At 46.1% G+C, this 12,357-nt stretch overlaps 1 protein-coding gene across 2 annotated transcripts; it reads left to right on the top strand.

Moving 5' to 3' along the window:
* Window positions 1-5,277: 5,277 nt before the first annotated feature.
* LOC101759979 (SEC12-like protein 1) lies at window positions 5,278-8,900 on the top strand. 2 transcript variants are annotated; one of them, XM_022822939.1, is made up of 10 exons: window positions 5,278-5,750; window positions 5,840-5,940; window positions 6,055-6,187; window positions 6,446-6,537; window positions 6,829-6,928; window positions 7,027-7,099; window positions 7,176-7,296; window positions 7,879-7,998; window positions 8,382-8,452; window positions 8,524-8,900. In XM_022822939.1, exons 1-10 carry the CDS (start codon window positions 5,535-5,537, stop codon window positions 8,613-8,615), a joined length of 1,119 nt encoding a protein of 372 aa, XP_022678674.1. In that variant the 5' UTR covers window positions 5,278-5,534; the 3' UTR covers window positions 8,616-8,900. The 2 variants fall into 2 exon arrangements, with proteins under 2 accessions (XP_022678674.1, XP_004981409.1); XM_004981352.2 differs by having other exon boundaries at window positions 5,279-5,735.
* The last annotated feature ends 3,457 nt before the right edge of the window (window positions 8,901-12,357 follow it).

Here is a 12,357-nt window from a genome sequence, read left to right as displayed (position 1 = left end):
CCCAAGCGGCATTGTCTTGCAGCCCTCGGCGTTGTCGTCTCTGTCTTCCAGAGACGGTCTCTGCAAGCCAGCCACATGAAAAAACGCACCTTCATTGGCGCCCATGCTTTCCATATCAATCTGCCCACTGGGAAGGTTCCCGATCCCACGAAGAAGGCTTTATATGCAGATCGGGCAGAATAAACACCTGAGGGCTCCCATCTCCAGGTGATGATGTCTTCAACGCCGGGTGTTAACTGAACACGCTGCGGCTGGTGCCACAAGAGCACATACTGATGAAGAGCTTGCACTGTTAACGATCCGACAACATCAGAGATCCACTGTTTATTGTGCAGCGCTTCAGCCACTAGGCGTCTGTTTCTTGTTCTCCGCCTGACAGTGTTGCAAAGATTTGGTGCAATGGTGCATGGAGAGGAGTTGTTGTTCCATCTATCAGTCCAAAACAAGGCTAGATTGCCGTCTCCAAGCTGCACTTGAATGGAGGCATGAAACATCTGTTTGAGCACATTGTCATTCACAAACTGAACTGGCAGTGACTTACACGGCCTATTGCTGTCTGTTCTCTTTAGCTATAGCCATCTTAACCTCAAAGCATAAGAAGCTATCCTGAGGTCTGATTTCCATTTTTTTTCCTTGAAGTACTAATCATTCATCTGCTGATAATTTTCGTAATATGTTTTGTTCAAGAGTGATAGGTTAGCATTGCTAAGCACTTTATTTAGCAACGATCACTGGCTATTTCCAGTGAACAAAAGCGTGGTGGCGCCATCTCCGACGTTGCTTGATGTCCCACAGTCCAAGGGTTGTGGGCGTGGTCGGTGTTGGTCGTGACGTCGGGAACGTGCGTGAAGTGCCGGAGCAGCTGGTAGTGTGGAAGCGAGACATCTTCTTCTCATACGCTCGGGCTAAGTTGCAGGCATGTTCTAGGTCCCATGGACCCTGCAATTCCACGTCCACGCGAATGTCGTCGACGAGGCCAGATGTGAACATCTGCTGCTCCTAGCGGTCCGTCAACGGGCCGGCGTGACTAAGGAGGGTGAGGAACTTGCTTTGGTACTCCGCCACCGATCCAGTCAGGCGTAGATGCCGGAGTTCTCCTTAGGGATTGCTCCATATTGGCAGCCCAAAGAGGTCCAAGAGACCCTGCACCGACGTGATGAGTTTGTCGACGCTGGTGGCGAGTTTGTTATTGTGCTCTTTGGTGTCCTGGCGTAGGAGCTTGATGGTCTCGCCTTGCTCAGCAATGAGCTTCTTCACCTCGTCAAGATCAGCTAGGGAGCCCATGGATGTAGACTCGGAAGCTGATACCAAGTTGTCACGACCATGGGATAGTCGTGGGAGTCTACTTGGTGATATCTGTGGGAGGTTGCCGGCCGCTGCGCTGCCGATTTCCTGCCCGTGATGCACACAGGGGTCACTGAGATGGCGACGAGCAGGAAGGAGATGAGAAACAGAGTGCAGGGAGACGAGGAAATAGATTAATTCTAGCTTGTTTATTTCTGATTTGTGGCTGCATGTAAATAGTCAGGATTACAGACTCAACAACTTCGCTAGAGTTCCTCAACTAATCGAACAACCTGATAACAACCAAATGTAATCCAATGCTAATTTGAAACAAAACTGAAACAAACTAAGACTTGCCGCTGAAGACAACTAACTGAATCTCATTGTTGCTTTATCCTTGGCGCCTCCTCCTCTGATAGGTGATGCCGGTGGCAGGTTGCATTGGGGGTTAGTTTGTACTATAGGCAAGAGTTGCAATCTCTAACTGTTGAAATATGCAATGCATACTTGGAATATTCTAGAAGATTGTGAAGATCTCAAGAGACTAACTTTGCCATGTAAAATGATAAAATCATGGCAAGGTAAGAAAGTTCTAGAAAATTAGAGAGAATGCATGAGTCATAGTTACCATGCTTCATGGTGAAGTGTAGAATACTCGAGAACTAGATATTTTAGTATGGTAGAAATATAAGAAACTAGATAAGAATGAGGAGGGTTCTAGAGTTAAGATATTTTGTATGGAAGAGTGTGGACACCACAATGATCATGAGCACCTATAAACAGAGGTGCTCCCCTTCCTCCTAGCCATACCATGGCATAGAGTGACATGTGAGTCATAGGTGAAGATGGCAAGGTTGCCATATAGTGTAGTGGTGTTATGGTAGGGTAGCCATATAAAGAATGTAAGAGTGAGTGTTGTATCAAGTTGTGAGTACGTGAATAAAAGATTGAGTTCTCTTGTAGAGAGTTGTCTCCTATGTAGGTGTCAGTGTAAAGTTCTCCTCAGATTAGTGTGGTATAAGATCCACAGAAGAAATGGTGTCACTATTTTGGTGCCACTTTTATGAAGTCGGTGTGATATTTGGGGTGCTGGTTTCTCAACACTAACCTAGAAACATAAGGATAAAAGGTTTTCATCTCTAGAATTAATCATTGCTGAAGCTATGGAAATTAGTCGGATCTTCTTAACTGATGTCTACTTTCTGTGCAACGGTAAACTTGTTGTGTCTGGTATGGTTTTCAGTGAACCATGTACTCTTCGAAGTAGACATTGCTTAAGAGGAGGTCACAGGACTGCACCAATTTCCTTGCAATCTCACATTGAGAGTCTAATGAAATCTGAAAATTGGTTTGAAAAGATTAGTCTCCCTAATGCATTACAGTCTAGAAATTTAGGTATAACCTATACCGTTGGTCTTGGAAATGACGCACAAATGATTGTATCAATGCTGGGAGAGGCTTTTGAGTACCCGCATGAAGATGGCTTTTCATTTAATGAGCTTCTACAGTTAAAAGACTTGTGGTATATACTTGATACTCGTTCTATCGAGATAAGAAACGAATTTAAGTTGGAAAAGCTGAAGCAACCTTTCTATATGAAAGATGTGCTGTTTATTAAGAAGTCTATCTTAGACAGATTCTTTATGTATAAAGAATCAGATGGAAGCTATCAATATCCAATGTATGTTGCTGAGCTTGCTTCATGGATTGTTGGTCTTAAAGATACTGGGGATGAATCTCGGCTGAAAATAAAAAGGTCAATGATATTTTCAAGCTCAGCAGGGCAATAAGCCTGTCAAAGAATCATGGAGATTGATCTTCTAATGTTATATTATCATAAGCTGCCTCCAAATGATGCTATTGCCTTTAGGAAAGTTCTCGGTGAGAATGATCTTGTTAACCAAAAGCGGTGGTCACGGTGTCATGCTGTGACTTGTTCAGAAGGGGCTCCTGAAATGAAATCGGTTTTCTTTTTTTACCTCCTCGCTCAAGTCGGAAGTTATTTAATTTTAAGAATTATGCTGATGATTTCTTTGGAAGGTTGGATTTTTCCAGGTGTTTGACACATGCAAAATGCTTAACGGTAATCATATCATCCAAACCACCTATTGCCCCTGAAAATGTACTTGTATCACATTCTTAGCTAACTAAGTTTTTGTCAGATCTTTTGCTACAGGGGAATGAAAAGCAAGCAGATGCTGCTTTGTACACTATTGCAAATAACCAACTTCAGAACTTGTGTTACCAATTACTTGTTAAATACAAACCTACCCAAAGAGTTGGCAGCTCTGCTGGGATTGGTTGTAGTGCCCCTGGTACTAGCAGCTGGAGAGGTTCATCCGTCCCTGGTGCTAGCAGCTCGAGACGTTCATCCGTCCCTAGTGCTAGCAGCTCGAGAGGTTCATCTGCCCCTGGTGCTAGCAGCGGTGTCACTTCTTATATTGACATCAGTAGTATTCCAGAAAATAATTACACGGAAATTTACGAAATCTTTGGCTTCCCGTCAAAGCCACCGAACTGAGTACTTGGTGAGGTTCTCATGTTGATTTCATATCGAAATACTTTAGATTTGCCATTCTTTCAAGTACTGAATCTATGTTGCTTTCTTATAAAATTTCATTTCTCTTGCCTTTTGCATTTTATGCTTTCTGCAGCTTGCCAGATGCTACATATAATGTTTAATTAGCCTTGTCTAAGTTCTATTGCTTTTGTCACTATGGATTCTTTGCCACTGCAGTAATGGATACACTTGAATTAGGTTGTACTGTGTCATAGACAAATAGCCAAGGGCTACTAAGATATTTTGTATGGAAGAATGTGGACACCACAATGATCATGAGCACCTATAAATAGAGGTGCTTCCCTTCCTCCTAGCCATACCATGGCATAGAGTGACATGTGAGTCATAGGTGAAGATGGCAAGGTTGCCATATAGTGTAGTGGTGTTATGGTAGGGTAGCCATATAAAGAATGTAAGAGTGAGTGTTGTATCAAGTTGTGAGGACGTGAATAAAAGATTTGAGTTCTCTTGTAGAGAGTTGTCTCCTATGTAGGTGTCGGTATAAAGTTCTCCTCAGATTAGTGTGGTATAAGATCCACAGAAGAAATGGTGTCACTATTTTGGTGCCACTTTTGGTACCATTAGTCCAGTAGCAGAAAGGGAATGAACTGGATGCCCCTTGTCACATGTTGATGAATTTCCAACGGATTCTAAACATGTCGACAATGGGACGATGCAACATATGTAAATAGGTTGGTTGAGTTGAGAACACGAGATAGTTTTGTCGACCCATCATTGTACCATCTCCAATTTTGAACAGATGCATGTTGAGCACGTGTGGTGATCGATTCCGTCTTCGATCATGTGTAAAAGTGATGCAGTTTGATGGAGCCGTCGCTCATAAAAAGAATTCATTCCACGCATCAGCGTGCCATCTCCAATCTGTCCTGATACTTTTTTTTTCAATAGAATGTCCTGATCGCGTCGCGTGCTTCTTTTTCTGACGACGCGCGCAACCTGTGTTGTGCAGCGCGCACGTCTCACCAACGGCGGCGATAAGCCCTGTCAGCAATCAACTACGAGGTGGCGCGGCCTTCTCTTCCGGTTCCGGCTGATTTAACCCCGGCACACACTCAGGAAGGCAGCATTGCGGACGCAGTCTAGCCGCGCGCACCCAGTGCCGCTACTCCTCGGTTCCTCGGCGGGTGCCGCTTCCGCGGGGTCGAGAGCGCCTTGAGAGCTTCACCGTGACACCGTCTCCTCCGGCCACGGTCTCTAGCCTCCAGCGAGCTCCGGTGGCGACGATGCGCACGCCTATCCGCATAAAACGAGCCCTTTCCGCCGGCGAAGCCGTGCGCACGCTTGTGCCGAGACGCGACGCCGGCATGGGCGCATGGCGCGGTCGGTTTCACCTTGCGCGGGGAAGACAGCGACGCGACGTGCCAGCTAGGCTGACGCGTGAGCGCCCGGGCCCGGCAGGCCGATTCGCGCGGTGCTCGAATCGTGAGCTTGCGCCAGCGCGGGCGCGCAGCCGGCGCGAGCATATCTCTAGTGGATACGGCCGACGATTCCGTGGCGCACTCCGCCCCGCCACGACTCCTCCGCCCGCGCCCAACGCCTCGCGCCACGGCGGCCGGCCGCCTCCCTCGTCCCGTCTCCTCCCTAAGAAATCCAAGCGCCAACAAAAGCAGAGCAGCGCCGGAAACCTCGCTGAGGCCACCAAGGCGCCACCGTCCACCGCTGCTCTCCTATGGCGGGGAACGGCGGCGAGGGTGCGGCGCTCGGGAAGGTGACATGCGCGGCGTGGATACGGCGGCGGGACGATGACGGGCCGACCGGCGTCAGCCGCCTCCTCGTCGCGTTCGGCCGCGGCGCCACGGCCTCGTCCCCGCCGCTCCTCGAGCTCCTCGAGTTCGACGTCAGGGCCTCCGCCCTCGCCTCCGAGCCCCTGGTGAGCGGTGAGCCGGTGACTGCTTCCCCACGCGGCCGCTCGAGGACCAGTCTGATACTCCGATCGCGCGATGAGCTTATGCTCGCTTGCTTGTGGTTTCGCAGGCGAGGGTCGTCTTGGGCGAGGATGCAGACGACACGGCGCGGGCGATCGCCGTGCACCCCGGCGGCCGGGAGTTGGTCTGCGCCACCGCCAAAGGGTGCAGGTGAGCCTCTCCTAGAAACCAACACATTTGCTTTGATGTTATACGAGGATCACTTACCTTTTTCACCGGTTTTCGCTTCTTGTAGACTTTTTATATGCTCTGTCACTCTTGTAGGGTGTTCAAGCTGGTTTATAGAGATTTTGGTGTCCACCTTATTTCAAGAGAAGCTTCACCTCTCCAATCTGTTGGGCCTCAGAAATGTTTAACATTCAGCACTGATGGTGCTAAGTTTGCTATTGGTGGTGAGGTATGATCTCATCCTGTCTTGTTATTATAAACTTCTATTGGTGATCTTTTCTGTTACTGTATTAATGATATGGTGTGAGTTCCATTTTTTCTCGAAGTACTAATAATTCATCTGCTGATAATTTTCGAAATATGTTTTGTTCAAGAGTATATAGCTTCAATGAGTTACTTTTCGAATCATGTTTTGTTCTGTTTACTAAATAATATTCAATTTTCTATTTAAACTTCCTAAGTGTATTTCGCTATGAGTCTATGACAGGATGGACACCTCAGAATATTTCATTGGCAAAGTCTCAATGTGATTTTGGACGAACCTAAAGCTCACAAATCTTTCCGTGACATGGACATCAGGTGAAGAAATGGGGGAGCTGCTTTTATTTGACTGATATTTCCCGCCTGAGTTGAGACAAGCATTATTGATTATTACCTCATGCTGCCTAGTGGCTACTTAGATAAATATATAGGATTCGGTCTGGCACAATTTGCACAATATGCCTTCTAGCTAGTATCTTGGTAGTTTTAGTGTAGCCTTTGTCTTAAGAGTTCCTTGCTTGGAAGAGAGAGTTACTGCATTCATAACTTTGTAAGATAAATGCCTAAACTCGTATTTTCTAATATAGTGCGTCTACCCTTCTCATGTAGCTTGGATTCAGAATTTTTAGTTTCGACATCCATTGATGGTTCTGCGAGAATATGGAAGGTTGATGAGGGGTCTCCACTTGTCAATTTGACAAGATCTCCGGTATATTATGACAACTTGCTATATTTCTCCATCATGATAGTTGAAAACTCAACTGTTGTTCTGATCTTCTTCTTCTTCTTCTTTATGTTTGTTTACAGGATGAGAAGATTGAGTGCTGCCGTTTTTCTAGGGATGGAACTAAACCTTTCCTGTTCTGCACACTTGTAAAAGGTAATCCTGTAAATGAAATTAAAAGAACTGCAGCAGCAGTAGCCAGCTATAATAAAACTTTTTGTCTCTGAAATAGGGCATAACGTTTGGACTATGGCTGTGGACATAAGTAACTGGAAGAGAATCGGATACAAAAAACTTTCAGCTAAGCCCATTTCCACACTCTCCGTTAGCTTGGATGGGAAGTATCTTGCACTGTAAGTGAAGGAGATGCTGACCGTTGAATTGATTCTGGCAACACATTTCCATCAAGCATTTTGCTTTTAGTAACAACTGTGTATTGCCAGTGTTTGAAACTACTTGTAATAGTTATTTTTCCAAGATTGGCAATTCAACTTTCTTTTGCATTTCCCATTGGATTGCTTCTTGTAGACTTTGCTGAGCTTAAATCATTGTTTTTATTATTTAAAATGTATATATATTATGATAAACAACCATGGCTACCTACTGCATGTTGAGTTGCATATTCCTAAAAAATTCCGAAGATGCAGCCTTTTTCAGATAAATAGTGACAGCATAACCTGAAGTTTAGCCAATGGACTAAAGAACATATTAGCTGGCCAACGTATAATGGTTATGCTGTTATTAACATGTTCTCAACCAATCGGTTGCATTGAAACAAGATTCCAGCTTTTTTTTCCTTTTTTAGGAAAGGAGGATATCCATTTGCTGTCCCATTTAACTAAATTTGTATCTGTTAATATTTGACCACCAATGCTGGATTTTCCTTTGGTTGTGAGGTCTCATTAATATGGATATACTTTTCACCTTTAATTTAGAGGAACCTGTGACGGCAACTTTTGTGTCGTGGAAGTACAGAAGATGGAAGTTGCTCACTGGAGCAAGAAGGTTCATCTTGGCTCTCCAATTTCTTCAATTGAATTTTGCCCTACTGAAAGGTAATCCTTCGTCTTTGCTGCAAGAACACAGACAAACCGAACATCACTAGAGTGATAGGTTAGCATTACTAAGCACTCTATTTAGCAACGATCACTGGCTATATCCAGAACAAAAAATGAATTGTCTTTCTGTAGCACCGGGAATTTGACATGATTCACAGTTTCAGCAAAGGTGCACAACATTGGTTATGAATTTGTGTATGCACGACTAAGATAGATAATTATGTATGCTAGTTGCTAGGAGCCTAGGATTTTCAGTGGAACAAGCAAAACATTTCCTCCACATGCATCTACACCATACTCAACATGACCAACATGCCTTTCCCCGGTGGCAAGTGCAAATCATGCTATGCACTATAATATACTTTCTTTGAATATTGCAGGGTTGTAATCTCCACCTCACATCAATGGGGAGCAGAGATAACAAAACTTGACGTCCCTCCTGAATGGAAAGGTACGCGTCTGTGTCTCTGTAAGCAGTCCTTGCTCTACTGGGCCTCATTTTCACTCTCCTGGCTGCTGCAGTGTGGCAAATCTGGCTGGTACTGTTAACCCTCTTCGTGTCATCGGCCGTCCTCTTCTACCTGTTCTTCAAGCATGCAAGAATTCACTTGTGAAGGCATGAAGTACACACACACACACACCATATTTCTGATCATTGGTCCATGCTGAACTTCAGCATGGATTTCTGCCGACAGCGATAATAACCCGGTTGCCCTTACGAGTTTTCCTCACAATCGCCCATCACCATTCGTTTCTTCTCCAATCCTGATGCTACAGCGTCAGCATCGGGCCTTACACTGTTGTTGACATCTCAATAAGTGAAGGAAGCACAGCCCCGTACGTTGCGTTCATGTGTGTTGCTAACCGTGGATGATCAGTCTCAATTCTGTTGCAAGTGTTGCTGCTGGGCGTATTGTTCAATCTGAATCTAATATGTGACGTGCTGACGCTGTCGGCTCATCGCCTTCAGGTCATCATCTGATAGAGATAGACACTTATACTGTAATCTTTCAGAAAAATAAATCTGATACTGTTCCAAGTCAAGTGTGAACGTTTTTCTAGAAGATGACAACAGCCAGAGCCAGAGCGCCGACTAATGAATGATGACTCACCGCGACGGAAATCACTATGGCGTCGGGCCACGGTGGGCACGGTCCCAGCCGGCGTAGACGGAGTAGACGGGCGGGTGCTCTGGCCACAGCACCACACCGCCGCCACCGCCTTCAGTATGGCGAACCCGTCGGCTTCCGCTGCAATGGCGGCGGCGGAGCAATGCGCGGCGAGGAACATACCCGCGCTCAGCGGCTGCGATCCCATCAGCCTCCACATCACCGGTATGTTGCAAATGTTGCGCCTTCAGTATGTGTGACCTCAACGGAAGGGAGCGCTGGACGCACGGCGGCGGGGCTAGCGGAGATCGGCGGTGCCGCGGCGGCATCGCCGGTTGACATGTAGCCGATCTGGAATATTTTTAAACACACCCTAGATCCTAATACTTGCAAAACCACCTCGTTTTAGATCGCGACTATTAATCGTGATCTGAATATTTACATAAACAACCTTATATTGGATCGCGATTAATAATCGCGATCCGAATGTTTGCACAAACCACCTAGTTTGGTTCGCGACGATTAATCGCGATCTGAATATTTGCAAAAAGCATGGCAAGCTCCTCCCGCCCGTCCGCCGCCGGCGTCCACGCCGCCCGGATCGCGAAGCCCTGTCTCACTCATATTGGTCATCTCCCCCTAAAGCCCTAGCATGAGACCGCCACTCATCTGACTCCTGCAGCAAGGACATGCCGACATGGAGGCGGGGGCGGTAGCCGCGCACAGGAGGCGCCGCATCGTAGCCGCGCGGGAACTCACGGCGCCGCCAGGCCCGTACGAGGCCCCCCCTCACTTTCGTATCGTATAGTAGCCTCCGACCACGGCTGCTGCTGCTTCCTCTGCGGATCGATGGCAGCACAACGTCAACACCACCATGCCATTTCATTTGCCAGCAGAATCACGCAATGCGAGAGCCCCACCGGGGCAACATTCGGATTCTGAACAATTACTCTTTGCAAATGTTCTCTGCACTAGTTTCCATCTCATAATCAAAAGGGACAGTGGCCGTTCTCAAGTATGTTGCAGTGTCGCTGCTGGGCTTATTGTTCAATCTGAATCTGATTTGTGACGTGCTGACGCTGTTGGCTCATCACCTTCAGGTCATCATCTGATGGACTGATGCTGTAATCTTTCAGGAAAAAAGAATCTTCTCATACTGTGCCAAGTCAAGTGCGAACGTTTTCTAGAAGGTGACAGTAGCCAGAGCGCCGTCGCTGGTCAGCAGTAGCCAGTTGCCATACAGGGATGACACTCAGACAGAGACTTGCTTTGACTTGCAGTACTGTGTTTCTGGTCACCGGTTAGACAGATCAGTCGTCTCAAATCCATGCCTTTCGTTCTGTGGACTGAGCTGAGGAGCATCAGCACTGCCTTTCCTGAGCTCTGAAACTGAACGCGTTGCGTGGGGACGGGAATCTGAGCAAGTTTGTGTCGCTGTGCTGTGGAGCACGCTTTCACTGACTATTCAGCTCGTCAGCAGACTTTGGGCTCCATCGCTCTCGCCTTTGGTTCCCACTTCTTGGATCTCAATCAGGGCCTATGCATTGGACATGAGATCCTCCTACTGCCAATTCATCACTTTTCTGCCCATGAAGCATTTGACCCCCATTGTAGTTTTGTTACATTTAGTACATTACATGGATGCATTCGCCTCCTTTGCCAATGCATTCAGAGTAGCCAACACTGCTTCGAAGTCTTGAAGAAACAAAGATGCCGCCTGAAAGGATCTCCTTGACCCTCCTACTGTGTCTGTCAGAGGGTACGTGGTTTCAGTTGAGGTGACCGGTCTGAAGATCTTTTAGATTCGCAAATCGAAGTTAGGCATCACTGTTATCCTTGATCATGGCCATGATGACCTCAAAACCAATTACTTCTCTAAAGTGGAAGGTGGAAAGTGCGATTTCAGAGGCAGGTTTTGGGTGCTTTCAGCGCACAAATGTGGGGGAGAATCTCCTTTTTCTTTCGTCCCCTCGTGCTCCTGCAGCTCCGATCTCTTGGCAGCTAGCTCTTGTCATGCTTGGCGTTGGCGAACGAAGCCGTGTTCTGTTCATCTTTGTTTGGTGGTGTGCCGACTCGTGCCCTGGAAAGTTTCAGCTCAAGTGCGTGGCAGCTGGCTAATAGGAACCCTTCATCCTGAAAATTACGTTTTCCTTTTGTCATTATATCGTCAGAGCTTTACTTTTTTAAACAAAGCACAGAAAGAAAAATGACATGCGGTTCATCTCCCATTACATTTACCTATCACTAATTAGCTGTTATTTTTTGTTTGCTATAGTTCATAACCATATGGTAAATATAAAATAAAATGGAAATGGGAGTAAAAGAACTAAGAGGGCCATAGCATGTGTTGCATGTGCTTTGTGTACCAAACAAAAGACAGAGAAGAAAAAATGCAACTCCATGGTGCTGCTGCCAATAGTAAACCAAAGGTTTGGCAGAGGTTTGCTTCCCCTTTACTTGCAGAATGTGGATTGATGGGCAGCCTCTGAAAGATACAGCGAGTGTGTGTGTGGCTCCTCCACGTTTTGGTGAAACGGACATGCATCTCTGTCAATTTCATGACCCAAAGAAAGAGCAAATCCATCCACTTTTGAATGTGCCGAATTCGTGGTGTATGTATGCATGCATGGTGGCAATGGCGATCACTTTCTAGTTTATACACCATGGCCTCTTGCAAGAGGATCTTGCTGTCTGGTGGTGGTGCACCACTACTTGCATTGACCAAGTTTTGCGGAGAGCTTGGCTGCTCGAGTGCCTGCAAATCCATCAGTGGCCGCCATTCTTATGTACACCACATGGCATATTTGGAGAGAAAGATATAGAAGGATCTATGAACACTCGACGTTGAGGCCAGACCAAGTCTTTGGGCTCATTCAAAATAATGTTCTCATGCGAAGGAAGGCGTGTGGTAATCCTTTACTACAAGAAGAACTTCTTGTTGTCTAGTGTTCCGAAGCTTTCCACATTTCTTAGCGATACATGAGCTTTGAATTTTACTATGTAATCTTATGTAATTCAGGTTCAAACTTTCTATCCTTCTTAAATCAAAGGTATCTTAAATCAAAGGTAGTGCTCCTGCCAATGTAAAAAAAAAGTGCCTGCAAATCCACTCGAGTATCACACTTCGCACAAAAAGGACTGCAAAAATAAACTTTTTTGAGTTTGCTGAAAAAATTACAGTTAAAAATTAGGAAAAGTGAGGGTCCGTATTTGCTTGTCGTCACAGTAAAGTAAAATGAAAAACAGT

The sequence above is a fragment of the Setaria italica genome, chromosome IX, assembly GCF_000263155.2.
Source record: "Setaria italica strain Yugu1 chromosome IX, Setaria_italica_v2.0, whole genome shotgun sequence".
NCBI lineage: Eukaryota > Viridiplantae > Streptophyta > Magnoliopsida > Poales > Poaceae > Setaria > Setaria italica.
The sequence above is the reverse complement of the archived record's forward strand: the minus strand, read 5'-3'. Positions and strand labels throughout refer to the sequence as shown.

Bases quoted from the DNA above. Each gene is read 5' to 3' on its own strand.
- LOC101759979 (XM_022822939.1), top strand. From the start codon at position 5,535: ATGGCGGGGAACGGCGGCGAGGGTGCGGCGCTCGGGAAGGTGACATGC. The intron at 5,751-5,839 runs GTGACTGCTTCC...GTGGTTTCGCAG, and splicing joins CCCTGGTGAGCGGTGAGCCG to GCGAGGGTCGTCTTGGGCGA. The intron at 7,999-8,381 runs GTAATCCTTCGT...TGAATATTGCAG, and splicing joins GAATTTTGCCCTACTGAAAG to GGTTGTAATCTCCACCTCAC.